The following is a 13,827-nucleotide window of genomic DNA, read 5'->3' as shown; positions in this document are numbered from 1 at the left end:
ATGTGATAGCTGGCTGTAAAATACAACCAGTGTGAATTAGCTCAGAACAACAGTTACCCTTAACTAGATAGTAGTGCTATATTATCTGTGAAACAAAAACTAGTGTGACTTTAGATCTATATAAGATTAACAGTAATTCGAGACTAGACAGTAGATATGACAGCTGGCTGTAATAAGATTTAGCTCAGCAACCAAATATTGAGATATAGGGGTGGCCTGATTCTTACATGGAGGTATGGGTCACCTGACTACAAGATTTAAATAATAGACTTACCAGTTCCTCGATTTCATTGCTGCCCAGGTCGAGGATTTCCAGCTTACACAGTAGTGAGATGGACTGGGGTAGGGTTTTGATGTTATTTTCCCTCAACTCAAGGGAGATAAGTCCTGTCAAACTGTAATAGAACAATAAGGTTGATACAAATGTTCACACCTCTTCATTTCTCTTCAAATAAAACTCAAGTGTGTAGTAGAGGGACAAATACATTGGAGAGTGTGCTCAAAATGGACTTTCTTCCAACATAAATGGTATCCAAGAGAACATTTATTTCAGTGCTCAAACAGCTTTTAAAGGGGCATCACGGTGAAGTAACTTTATTTTTTGTCTTTTTTTCAAATACTACATAAACATATCTAGTGAGACTCCTTATGGAAAATAACGATCGGATTTGGCCCTCTACTAGCGCATGCGCATGGCACACCATTTCTTTGTAAACAAAATGACTGGCCGTGTGAAGTAAGCGAAAGAAAAGTGTTGTACTGTGTCAGCTACGAAACGCAAAGTTGCCAAATGGTCAAAAGATAGCGCAAGGAGTACCTTACGGAATCATTATTGCAGGTGGACAGTATTCAAAGGTGAAAATAACTGCCGTAGCAGTTAGTACGGTGCATGTATTCTTCCGGATAGCCGGTTAAGCTGAAATGGAATCGACAGAAATGCTAGCGCTGTTTATGTTATAAATAAATATCTAAAACTTTTAAGCACGCTAGTATCTTTGTCTGAGTTTGAACACAGATGAACTTAGTTTAATATATTAATGGGCATGTATTGGAGAGAGTTTACTTTGTGTTTCTATAATTATACAGTGGTTTATGCGAAAGGAAGGGATAAGTGACTGGTTATTTTGATTTTGCCATGAGGCCCTCCAAGGGATAACTGTTGTGATGGCCCATGGCGTATTTTCTGGGTCACCGAGATACGTGTTATCTAAATACGTGGATTTACATAATTTATAATATTACCAGGTTCAATAAAATGGTATGATTTAATTATATTGCTGAATTAAACGATTATTTTTGTTTTAACATGCAAGATTTAATTAGTACTAATATGAATACCCAGCCTCCTCTGCCCCGGCAATATATAAAAAAAAAATCAGAAAGGTTTTTCCCTTGGTGTAGGGAAGATGTTTAGCCCCGTACCATCTGTAACGGCCACATTCCGGTACTAAATTCAATATATATTTAAATATATCTACTTTATGTTTATGCCTATTATCATTGTTGACATTTAATTGTAAATGTATGACGGGAGAAGGCTGTGATAAATTGCAAAAACTTGTGCCCCATCCCATGTTTAATTTTATTGGCAACAAATTTATGTTTAAAGCTAAATAATTTAAATTCTGAACATTGGCAAGTGTGCAATTAACTTCTAATGATGAATAATTACTGTTCACTAAGTTTGAATACGGACTTAGAAATTATATAACTTGGTTTCATAGTGCGGTAAGAAGTTGCAGTTGCCTGACAGCCCCTCTCTGGGGGCCCCTTTGGAAACCGTTTCATCTCGCTCGCACCACTTGTGTTTACTGCCTAGTCAGGTGACGTTATCGGCGCTATTTTTAGCAGGGCTTTCCCGAACAATTCAAGTGGTCAAACTGGACATTTGGAACGGACTATGAATATGGGGATAGCGAGGTAACATAAGTGGAAGTGCATACAATACATATATTCAATAAAAAAAACAACGCCTTTTGACGTGATGTCCCTTTAAGCCTGATCATGTATGCTGTTGATGTAGCATTATATCACGATACTCGAAATCTTTTCACTGTTTTCATCAAATAACAGTCAGATTTTGCATTTTGACCCCTAGCTGTCACCTTGACTTTGTACTCATGCAGCTCCATGGCAAAGAAGATATTAAAAGTTTTAACAAATGAAAAAAAAAATCTACCAAAACTTATTGCCTTATTTATTTACTTTATATAGGGGTTACTGTAATAAATATATCTTTTTCCGCAACTAATACTATTTTTTCCCGCACTGGTACAAATTCTATCTAGCTAGAGATTTATCATCATAGATTATACATCACACAGTCTGTCTTTAAATCTGTATAATGCAACCCCAGATATCCTACCAGTACCACTGACTGACTAGACTGTAGTTATCTCGTTAACATCCACTCCGTTCTCAGTCACAGCTCCAGGCAGACCTGAGAAATTGTTCATTACCACGCAGACTGTCCTCGACAATTAATTAAGGTTAACAGATAATGAGATCAATAACCCCAGGGATTGGAACATTTATTCTCTGAACACAGAGAAAAACAGAAAAATCTTCATATATTTTTCAATCCGATAGCAAAAATCTAATTTGAAAATAAGACTTATAGTATGTTTCACTTAACTAAAGAATCTTGATAAAGTTTGAACCTGGGCTCAGTTGTTTATAATCTAGATCAGATTAATGACAAGGAAATGCTTTACGCTGAACGTTAAAAGATACTGAAATTCAAAACTTAAAAGTATTATTGACATCCACAATGATCAGTTACAGATAGACGACAATAACTTATTTAAAACTTAAAAATTTGGAGATTTTTCAAAACTTTGTGAACGATTCCGTAACAAACTCTGATTTTTTAACAAACAGGCAAAGAGGTCACGAGAGTCTATAACAACAGTTTATCTATTATAATTATGGAGAGAGCTTATATAGGCAAAGCCTGCTGCTCAATCCTTTTGTTTTAATCAATAAAATATATTTGAAATGAAATCTATGATAATTACTGTAATGTCTTATGACACATTGTTTTCTTTGCAAGGGAGAAAAATTCCTGGTAACAATGCAATTTAATAATTAAATTATACGGTATTTCCTTACCTGCCAAAGTCATGAGGGAGTCGTTCAAGTGAGACGTCGTTCAGTCCCAAATGCGTCAAGTTACGAAGCTGTGTAAATCCGTTGGGTAGCCTGCATAATCAAAACATTTGTATTTATATCATTGTCGCTTAAATCGTATAGAACAATACTTTATCAGAAATGATATTTAGCAGTTGTAAGACTATTAATTACAATCAAATAATGTCAATCTGGTCACCATCAATCTGGTTGTCCAACAACCCAGTTTACCACTTATCGTCATGGTATGCTGCTTCAGTATCTGAGAGTATTTGTTAATTTTTAACTGGAACTTGAGTTATGTACTTGGACCCTGTTTTTTTCCCCCATGCCATTTTGACCTCAACTGGTGCTTACCTTGAAAGTGGATTACTGCTGATGTCGAGGACCTGGAGATTCTTACAGAATCGGATGTTTTCCGGAATGTCACAGATGTCTGAAAAATACAAAAGTTCAACATTTCAGACATCAAAACCTATTCAATACATTTTTCAGCAACATATAACAGCATTTACCAAAGTTTACAGCATTTACCAAAGTTAACAAACACTTATACCAGAAAATGCTTTTTTTCCCCCCAATAATTCTTGCATTTTAATGTTAGGAATATTAGCTTTTAAAATGTGCTTCAGGTAAAAAGGTTTTATCAAGAGGTATACATGGCCTGTATGTACCATTTGAAGGCACCACTTGATTCAGACCTGAGCCTACATTAACGGCAGCCATCTTGATTTTCCAGAACACAGACGGTGCATCCATGTTATAACTGGGAGAGTAAATCCATGTTCTTTGTCAGGATGTAATTGTTGATGATGAAAAATTGTTCAGTCATGCTCATTATTAAGACAGATTATAATGTTCATCATGCACTCGGCTTATGCATTATTATCAGTTCGATATTAATACTTTGTCTATATAACAGCCTGTGTGATTGGATGTTATATATACTTCATCTATATAACAGCCTGTTTGATTGGATGGTATATATTGATCACATACCATATCACTTTAAAACTGTCATGCTTCTCTCTCACGCACAAGTTTCCCCCAGTCACATTTTTCCAGGAGGAGGCTGTCTAGATAATTATTTGGAGCAAGATGCATTCTTGTGTACCTCTCAAATGTATCATCAGTTTTTGTGTACCTCCCAAATTTAAATATGTCATCAATTTTTGTGTAAACTACTTCTCAAAAGTGTCATCAATATTTGTGTACTTTCAAATGTGCTATAAATGTTTGTACTCCTTTCAATCTTGTCATTAATCAATATTAATACCAAGCCCACAGATTATTTCTATAATTACAGGTTTTGTATATAACTCAAATTTGAATTGAGATACGTACATTCTTAAGCATAATAACATATATTTAAAAGTATTATACTCGACAAATTTTCACTGTGTGATATGAGAATAACCTAATGTGCTATTAACTCATTCACCCCTGAAGACACATTTGAACTCTTCCAATTCTAAGGTTGGAATAGTTCATTATGAAATTTCAGGGGTGAATGTGTTAAACATCATGCCTTAGGTAGCCATTTTCTCAAAATAAGCTTCCATTTCAGTTTACATAATGTGATTAACAAACAGGTCTTTATAATCATTCCCTGTTAATCCAGACGCCACTATCTGGTTGTGCAGAATCAGGCACATGTTTTAGGGATTTTGTTCAGTAATCCAACTGTTTTAGGGGACAGAATTGTCCATTTTCTATGTACTCATTTTTTTCAGTAATCAAACTGTTTTAGGGGACAGAATTGTCCATTTTCTATGTTCTCATTTTTTTCAGTAATCCAACTGTTTTAGGGGACAGAATTCTCCATTTTCTATGTACTCATTTTTTTTATTAATCCAACTGTTTTAAGGGACAGAATTGGTCATTTTCTATGTACTCAATTAGTTCATTATATTAATCCAACTTTGTTTAAGGGGACAGAATTGGTCATTTTCTATGTTCTCAATTAGTTCATTATATTAATCCAACTTTGTTTAAGGGGACAGAATTGGCCATTTTTTGCACCAAATTGTTCCTGTAATTGAACAGTTTTAGGAGACAGAATTGTTCATTTTACACACTAAACTGTTCCAGTGGTTTAGGAAAGAGAATTTGTCGTTTTCTACACTAAATTGTGCCGATAATCAAACAGTGTTTTACCATCTAGTCACATTGGTTTTGGTAAAAAGGTGGCTGGATTATTGTGGCTACACTATACATATTCACGTCGACAAACACATTTTCTACACACTGTACAGCAAACGTCAGACTTTCAGATAAATGCCAATTGGATTTTCTCAGCGGATTGGTTTACATGTACAGTCCTATAAGTTCACTGAACTATGAGCGATTCAATTCAAATTGAATGACATTTCCAGCCCTGAGAACAACACAATAAACTCCTCTGCAAAAACAGTGTCAAAAGCAAAAATTTACAGAAAAGAAATATCAATTTCACCTACTGCATCCATTTTGATCAAATCAGAAAACAGTTCAAAACCACTATCCATCCAAAACCACTATCCATCCAAAGCCATATATACCAAACAAGAAACATCAACATCTTCCAGTTTATCTATGACAAAAGCATGAATAGCAAGATACACATTATTTCTGATACTCGAGATGTTCATACAGACGGTGTTTCTCTGTCATGTACGTATACACACATGTGTTTCCTACACACCTAGCTACACACTGTCTCAGTAATCAACAAACAGATAGGACAGAGCCAGACGCATATCTCTGTTGTTGTATTTCTCTAGGCGTAAACACATGCACAAGGAACTAAATGTAGGTTTCACATTCTCAGTGACTTTTTCTTCCTGTTTTGAGAGATTTCGCTTTTTGACCGTGTGTTAATCTTTCTTGAGAATCAAGTACACCTGCCCTGAGAGACCACCCCTTTTGTCAGAACAGTAAACCTGCCCCAAGTGAACCTGCCCTCATATCCAGTACATACACTTGCCTTTAGAGAACATCTCTTCTGTCAGTACAGTAAACTTGCCCTCAGAGATCAACTTGTCTGTCAGTACAGTAAACCTGCCCTCAAGGATCACTCTTCTGTCAGTACAGTAAACCTGCCCTCAGGGATCACACTTCTGTCAGTACAGTAAACCTGCCCTCAGAGATCAACTCGTCTGTCAGTACAGTAAACTAGCCCTCAGAGATCAACTCTTTTGTCAGTACAGTAAACCTGCCCTCAGGGATCCAATTCTGTCAGTACAGTAAACCTCATCTGTCAGTACAGTAAACCTGCCCTCGATCAGGGATCACACTTCTGTCAGTACAGTAAACCTGCCCTCAGAGATCAACTCGTCTGTCAGTACAGTAAACTAGCCCTCAGAGATCAACTCTTTTGTCAGTACAGTAACCTGCCCTCAGAAATCAACTCGTCTGTCAATACAGTAAACCTGCCCTCAGGGATCACACTTCTGCCAGTACAGTAAACCTGCCCTCAGGGAATACACTTCTGGCAGTACAGTAAACCTGCCCTCAGGGATCACACTTCTGCCAGTACAGTAAACCTGCCCTCAGGGAATACACTTCTGTCAGTACAGTAAACCTCATCTGTCAGTGCAGTAAACCTGCCCTCGATCAGGGATCACACTTCTGTCAGTACAGTAAACCTGCCCTCAGGGAATACACTTCTGTCAGTACAGTAAACCTGCCCTCAAAGATCAACACTTCTGTCAGTACAGTAAACCTGCCCTCAGGGATCAACACTTCTGTCAGTACACTAAACCTGCCCTCATAGAAAAACTGCTTTGTCAGTACAGTAATCCTGCCCTCAGGGATCCAATTTTGTCAGTCCAGTAAACCTGCCCTCGGGGATCACACTTCTGTCCATACAGTAAACCTGGCCTCAGAGATCAACTCTTTTGTCAGTACAGTAATCCTGCCCTCAGGGATCCAATTTTGTCAGTACAGTAAACTTCATCTGTCAGTACAGAAAACCTGCCCTCAATCAGGGATCACACTTCTGTCAGTACAGTAAACATGCCCTCCGAGATCAACTCGTCTGTCAGTACAGTAAACTAGCCCTCAGAGATCAACTCTTTTGTCAGTACAGCAAACCTGCCCTCAGGGATCACCACTTCTGTCAGTCCAGTTAACCTGCCCTCAGGGATCCAATTTTGTCAGTCCAGTAAACCTGCCCTCAATCAGGGACCACCCTTCTGTCAGTACAGTACACCTGCCCTCAGGGATCAACACTTCTGTCAGTCCAGTAAACCTGCCCTCAGAAATCAACTCGTCTGTCAATACAGTAAACCTGCCCTGAATCAGGGATCACACTTCTGTCAGTACAGTAAACCTGCCCTCAAAGATCAACACTTCTGTCAGTACAGTGAACCTGCCCTCAGGGATCACACTTCTGTCAGTACAGTAAACCTGCCCTCAGGGATCACACTTATGTCAGTACAGTAAACCCGCCCTCAGGGATCACACATCTGTCAGTGCAGTAAACCTGCCCTCAAAGATCAACGCTTCTGTCAGTACAGTGACCCTGCCCTCAGGGATCACCCTTCTGTCAGTACAGTACACCTGCCCTCAGGGATCACCCTGCTTTCCATACAGTAAACCTGGCCTCAGAGATCAACTCTTTTGTCAGTACAGTAAACCCGCCCTCAGGGATCACACTTCCGTCAGGACAGTAAACCTGCCCTCAGGGATCACACTTCTGTCAGTACAGTAAACTAGCCCTCAGAGATCAACACTTCTGTCAGTACAGTAAACCTGCCCTCAGGGATCACACTTCTGTCAGTACAGTAAACCTGTCCTCAGGGATCACACTTCTGTCAGTACAGTAAACCTGCCCTCATAGATCAACCCTTCTGTCAGTACAGTAAACCTGCCCTCAGGGATCACACTTCTGTCAGTACAGTAAACTTGCCCTCAAAGATCAACTCGTCTGTCAGTACAGTAAACCTGCCCTCAGGGATCACACTTCTGTCAGTACAGCAAACCTGCCCTCAGGGATCACACTACTGTCGGTACAGTAAACCTGCCCTCAGCGATCACACTTCTGTCGGTACAGGAAACCTGCCCTCAGTTATCACACGTCTGTCAGTACAGTAAACTTGCCCTCAAAGATCAGCTCGTCTGTCAGTACAGTAAACTAGCCCTCAGAGTTCAACACTTCTGTCAGTACAGTAAACTGGCCCTCAAAGATCAACTCGTCTGCCAGTACAGTAAACCTGCCCCCAGGGATCACACTTCTGTCAGTGCAGTAAACCTGCCCTCAGGGATCTCACTTCTGTCAGTACAGTAAACTAGCCCTCAGAGTTCAACACTTCTGTCAGTACAGAAAACCTGCCCTCAGGGATCACATTTCTGTCAGTACAGTAAACCTGCGCACAGGGATCACCCTTCTGTCAGTACAGTAAACCTCATCTGTCAGTACAGTAAACCTGCGCTCAGGGATCACACTTCTGTCGGTACAGGAAACCTGCCCTCAGTTATCACACGTCTGTCAGTACAGTAAACCTGCGCACAGGGATCACCCTTCTGTCAGGACAGTAAACCTGCCCTCATAGCACAACTGCTTTGTCAGTACAGTAAACCTGTCCTCAGGCATCACACTTCTGTCAGTACAGCAACCCTGCCCTCAGGGATCACACTACTGTCGGTACAGTAAACCTGCCCTCAGAGATCAACTCGTCTGTCAATACAGTAAGCCTGCCCTCAGGGATCACACTACTGTCGGTACAGTAAACCTGCCCTCAGAAATCAACTCGTCTGTCAATACAGTAAGCCTGCCCTCAGGGATCACACTACTGTCGGTACAGTAAACCTGCCCTCAGATATCAACCCGTCTGTCAATACAGTAAACCTGCCCTCGGGGATCACAATTATGTCAGTACAGTAAACCTGCCCTCAGCGATCACACTTCTGTCAGTACAGTAAACCTGCCCTCAGGGATCACATTTCTGTCAGTACAGTAAATCTGCCCTCAGGGATCACACTTCTGTCAGTACAGTAAACCTGCCCTCATAGAACAACTGCTTTGTCAGTACAGTAAACCTGTCCCTAGAGACCACTCCTTCTGTCCTTAGTTACCCAATCTTGAAAGATCGCCCTCCCATCCGCATGATAATCTAGTTTTACCATCTTCACAATAAAAATTCTGCAATTTTGAAAAATGAACATTCTAAACTGTGAAACTAAAAATGTCAACACATCCGTATTAACTTATTAACAAATTTTAAGTTTGCATTGATGATAAACGGAAGGAGCGACAACACTCAATTTGTCTCGGTAACCTACATTCAATAGATTGTATATAAATAACTGATTACTTTTCCTCTATCCAACTGGGAGTCTTATAGAGAGCCTGCACACTAATTAACTAACGAGTTGACTTTCAAAACATACTGTTTTCACAGAATGAAACAATTTCTCCTGCCACACAAGCCTTGGGCTTCACTGCAGTCACAGCTTTTTATTTGTCGTAATTAGCAGTGTGTATATATATATCCACCATTAACACCCAGTAACAAATTACCTCCACAGTGTGTAAACAGTGCTTGTGAAAGGTCATAGGGTTCTGCTTTCATTTTTTTATTATAATTTCTTTTCTTTTTTTAAATACAGTTGAGTCTTACGAACATTGCTACCACATTCCCATCTAGAAGTCACTACATACATTCTGCAGGGTTTGACACGCCAGCTACACTATTCCGACTGAAAGTTTGATTAAAGATGATAATATAAGGTAGTCATATAGTCGTCTTGGAAGTTTGTGCAATCCTGACAGGATATAGTTCTGGTCACCTAAAAGCTTGTATTAAGCTTGCATGATAGTCATCGTCATCTGCAAGCTTGCGCCAAGCTGACAGGATAGTCCTGATCCTTTACAGGCCTAATTGCATCCAACTGACAAAACAGTCAGGATCAGGTGTAAGTTGACCAAGGTAGTGGCACATGTATGTCCAGAATAGAAAATATTTGCTGTAAACATTTTCTGGGCCTTTTTTTTATAGAGACCCCGTGCAGCACTGTCAGCAAACCAGAAACATTTGGAAACATCCTTCAGTGTTTTTCCTTTCGCTTGAGTCAAGTTTACAGGGCACATACATTTTAGTCCTGGTCTGACATGTATTTATGCAAGCTTGAATCAATCTAAAGGGATTGGAAGTCCAGGCCCCGAGACCATGAAGGTCGAAAATTGTCTTAAGTTTTGACTTAACCAATCACAAATAACATCATTAAAAGTGACTTAATGCATGATTGGCTGAGCAAAAAATTAGGTCTAAGATTTGTACATGATCCCAGGGCCAGGTCATCTGCAATCTTGTGGCAAGCTAACCATACTTTCTATTATACCTGTTCCAATATATACACCTCAAACCTCCATTAACAAGTTTTAATGCAAATACTATGGTAGATTAAACACAGGTAAGCACTGCATCTATAAGCAGGTAAACGCTGTATTAGATGAGCATTTAAATACAGCGATACATAAGATGCACTGAGTCATACAATTTTATCCAAGTATCTGTGCATACGTAAAATGCATTCCATGAAAAAAAAAAATGTTCAATCATACTAATAAATTCAGATTTAATGCTTTTATCTCTAACTTGGATCACTTATATTTCTTTTAGCAAAAACGTTTCAAGAAAATTCAAATAAATAATTTCAAGACAGTTTCTTTCTTTCTCCAATATATATAAAGTTTTGTTGTTGTTTTCCTGAAATAGTTCAAATCAGAGGTAAACTTCACCATTTAGATATTGAAATTCAGAGGTAAATTTCACCATTTAGATATTGAAATTATCAACAACTTATTTTCGAACAATTTTCTCAATGCTTTCATTTGATCGTGAGACAATCATTTGCATAACGTTAGATCTAAAATTTCACCACAACTACAAGTTTTCATCAAACTCTGCCAAAGTACCTCTTAGGTACAATATTGTATGTCAAGTCAGGAGCTACATGTAGCTACAGCTTGGAGACTGGGGAGATCAAGTAACATCATTATCTACAGTAACCCAAGAATAGTTTCTTACATTCATAATTGATCCAGGGCCAGGCCACATCCAGGTTCTTCCCTGCCCCACTAGCTTACCCTATATATATTAACTAAATGGTTTGTCTCAGAAACGACTTAAATAATTTTATAAAACGACATTGTTTAACATAATGATTTGAAAAGTTTCCACCTCACTAAGAAGTCCTCCCAAATTAATTGTTACGAAATTCATTGCTCAACTGATCATGCTCTGAGTATCTGTATCAAGCTTGTCCAAACTTATTGATTACTGACCGTTGTCCGTTACCTATACTGGCCATGGTTATATTTAGTAACTGAAGTCTGACGGCTGACCATCACCTACTGGTACAAATTAACGTGTTTGATGTCTGGTCAATGAATATTAAAAAAATTACCTGCTGGTCAGTCAAACTCTTTGATCTCTGGATGCAACTGTTGACCAGAAACGACTGGTTTTATTTTACAGGGCTACTACAGGAATTTTACAATGGCATTCAAGGCTTTTAACAGACTTCATCAGTAGATATAAATGCCTGAAATTTCCTCCATTTCCAAATCTTGTATTCAGTTTTTCAGAAAACATTGAAATTAACTTGTGTCAATTTTTTCATTTTCTTCCTGAAATCATTGTTATGAAGAATAACACTTCAAAGCCACCAAAAAAAAATACAACCAAAAATAATATACAACCGTAGCTAATTGGTCATTTATTCAAATTCAAGGTTCATTTTACCCTTTGCAACATTTTTCTGTAACTTATAGGCTTATAAGGACTTTTCATCAATTTTAAGGCTTTTCAATGTCAACCCTTGTTCTGAAGGCTTTTTCAAGGCCTGTACAAACCCTGTTTACACCATTTCCTACCGTTTATCTCATATAGCTATAGCTATAGCTAGACACCTGTGGTATAGACTGTTGTGTCTCCCTATAGCTAGACACCTGTGGTATAGACTTGTGTCTCCCTATAGCTAGACACCTGTGGTATAGACTGTTGTGTCTCCCTATAGCTAGACACTAGTGGTAAAGACTGTTGTGTCTCCCTATAGCTAGACACCAGTGGTATAGACTGTTGTGTCTCCCTATAGCTAGACACCTGTGGTATAGACTGTTGTGTCTCCCTATAGCTAGACACCTGTGGTATAGACTGTTGTGTCTCCCTATAGCTAGACACCTGTGGTATAGACTGTTGTGTCTCCCTATAGCTAGACACCTGTGGTATAGACTGTTGTGTCTCCCTATAGCTAGACACCTGTGGTATAGACTGTTGTGTCTCCCTATAGCTAGACACCTGTGGTATAGACTGTTGTGTCTCCCTATAGCTAGACACCTGTGGTATAGACTGTTGTGTCTCCCTATAGCTAGACACCTGTGGTATAGACTGTTGTGTCTCCCTATAGCTAGACACCTGTGGTATAGACTGTTGTGTCTCCCTATAGCTAGACACCTGTGGTATAGACTGTTGTGTCTCCCTATAGCTAGACACCTGTGGTATAGACTGTTGTGTCTCCCTATAGCTAGACACCTGTGGTATAGACTGTTGTGTCTCCCTATAGCTAGACACCTGTGGTATAGACTGTTGTGTCTCCCTTTAGCTAGACACCAGTGGTATAGACTGTTGTGTCTCCCTATAGCTAGACACTAGTGGTAAAGACTGTTGTGTCTCCCTATAGCTAGACACCTGTGGTATAGACTGTTGTGTCTCCCTATAGCTAGACACTAGTGTTAAAGACTGTTGTGTCTCCCTATAGCTAGACACTAGTGTTAAAGACTGTTGTGTCTCCCTATAGCTAGACACCTGTAGTATAGACTTGTGTCTCCCTTTAGATAGACACCTGTGGTATAGACTGTTGTGTCTCCCTATAGCTAGACACTAGTGGTAAAGACTGTTGTGTCTCCCTATAGCTAGACACTAGTGGTATAGACTGTTGTGTCTCCCTATAGCTAGACACCTGTGGTATAGACTGTTGTGTCTCCCTGTAGCTAGACACTAGTGGTAAAGACTGTTGTGTCACCCTATAGCTAGACACTAGTGGTATAGACTGTTGTGTCTCCCTATAGCTAGACACTAGTGGTATAGAGTGTTGTGTCTCCCTATAGCTAGACACCTGTGGTATAGACTGTTTTCTCCCTATAGCTAGACACCTGTGGTATAGACTGTCGTGTCTCCCTATAGCTAGACATCAGTGGTATAGACTGTTGTGTCTACCTATAGCTAGACACCTGTGGTATAGACTGTTGTGTCTCCCTATAGTTAGACACCTGTGGTATAGACTGTTGTCACAACAACATGAATACAGTGCCATTCTGTCATGTCAAGGTAATAATAACAAATCACTGAGATGGCATTATAAATAGCCTTTGAGTGGGCTCGTCATCTTTGATCTGGACACCGTCGTCATACGACCTGATCATCTAAGGTAGATCACAGCCCCATAGGACCTGATCATCTAAGGTAGATCACAGTGCCATACCACCTGATCATCTAAGGTAGATCACAGCCCCATACGACCTGATCATCTAAGGTAGATCACAGTGCCATACCACCTGATCAGCTAAGGTAGATCACAGCGCCATACGACCAGATCATCTAAGGTAGATCACAGTGCCATACAACCTGATCATCGAAGGTAGATCACAGTGCCATACAACCTGATCATCGAAGGTAGATCACAGTGCCATACAACCTGATCATCGAAGGTAGA

The 13,827-nt window shown here is 39.5% G+C and overlaps 1 protein-coding gene across 12 annotated transcripts in view; it reads right to left on the bottom strand.

Moving 5' to 3' along the window:
* Positions 1-13,827, bottom strand: part of LOC110446422 (protein scribble homolog) — a 103,654-nt gene that overhangs the window by 75,550 nt on the left and 14,277 nt on the right. For all 12 annotated transcript variants that reach the window (XM_021491571.1, XM_021491564.1, XM_021491570.1 and 9 more), the window contains exons 3-5: positions 3,487-3,565; positions 3,112-3,201; positions 275-395 (exon numbers count right to left, since the gene is read on the bottom strand). In XM_021491571.1, the coding sequence (XP_021347246.1) occupies positions 275-395; positions 3,112-3,201; positions 3,487-3,565 (290 nt within the window). The remainder of the gene's footprint in view (positions 1-274; positions 396-3,111; positions 3,202-3,486; positions 3,566-13,827) is intronic.

Source organism: Mizuhopecten yessoensis, unplaced genomic scaffold, assembly GCF_002113885.1.
Source record: "Mizuhopecten yessoensis strain PY_sf001 unplaced genomic scaffold, ASM211388v2 scaffold2691, whole genome shotgun sequence".
In the NCBI taxonomy this organism is placed as follows: Eukaryota; Metazoa; Mollusca; class Bivalvia; order Pectinida; family Pectinidae; genus Mizuhopecten; species Mizuhopecten yessoensis.
Note: the sequence above shows the minus strand (reverse complement) of the source record. Positions and strands in the feature narration are given on the sequence as shown.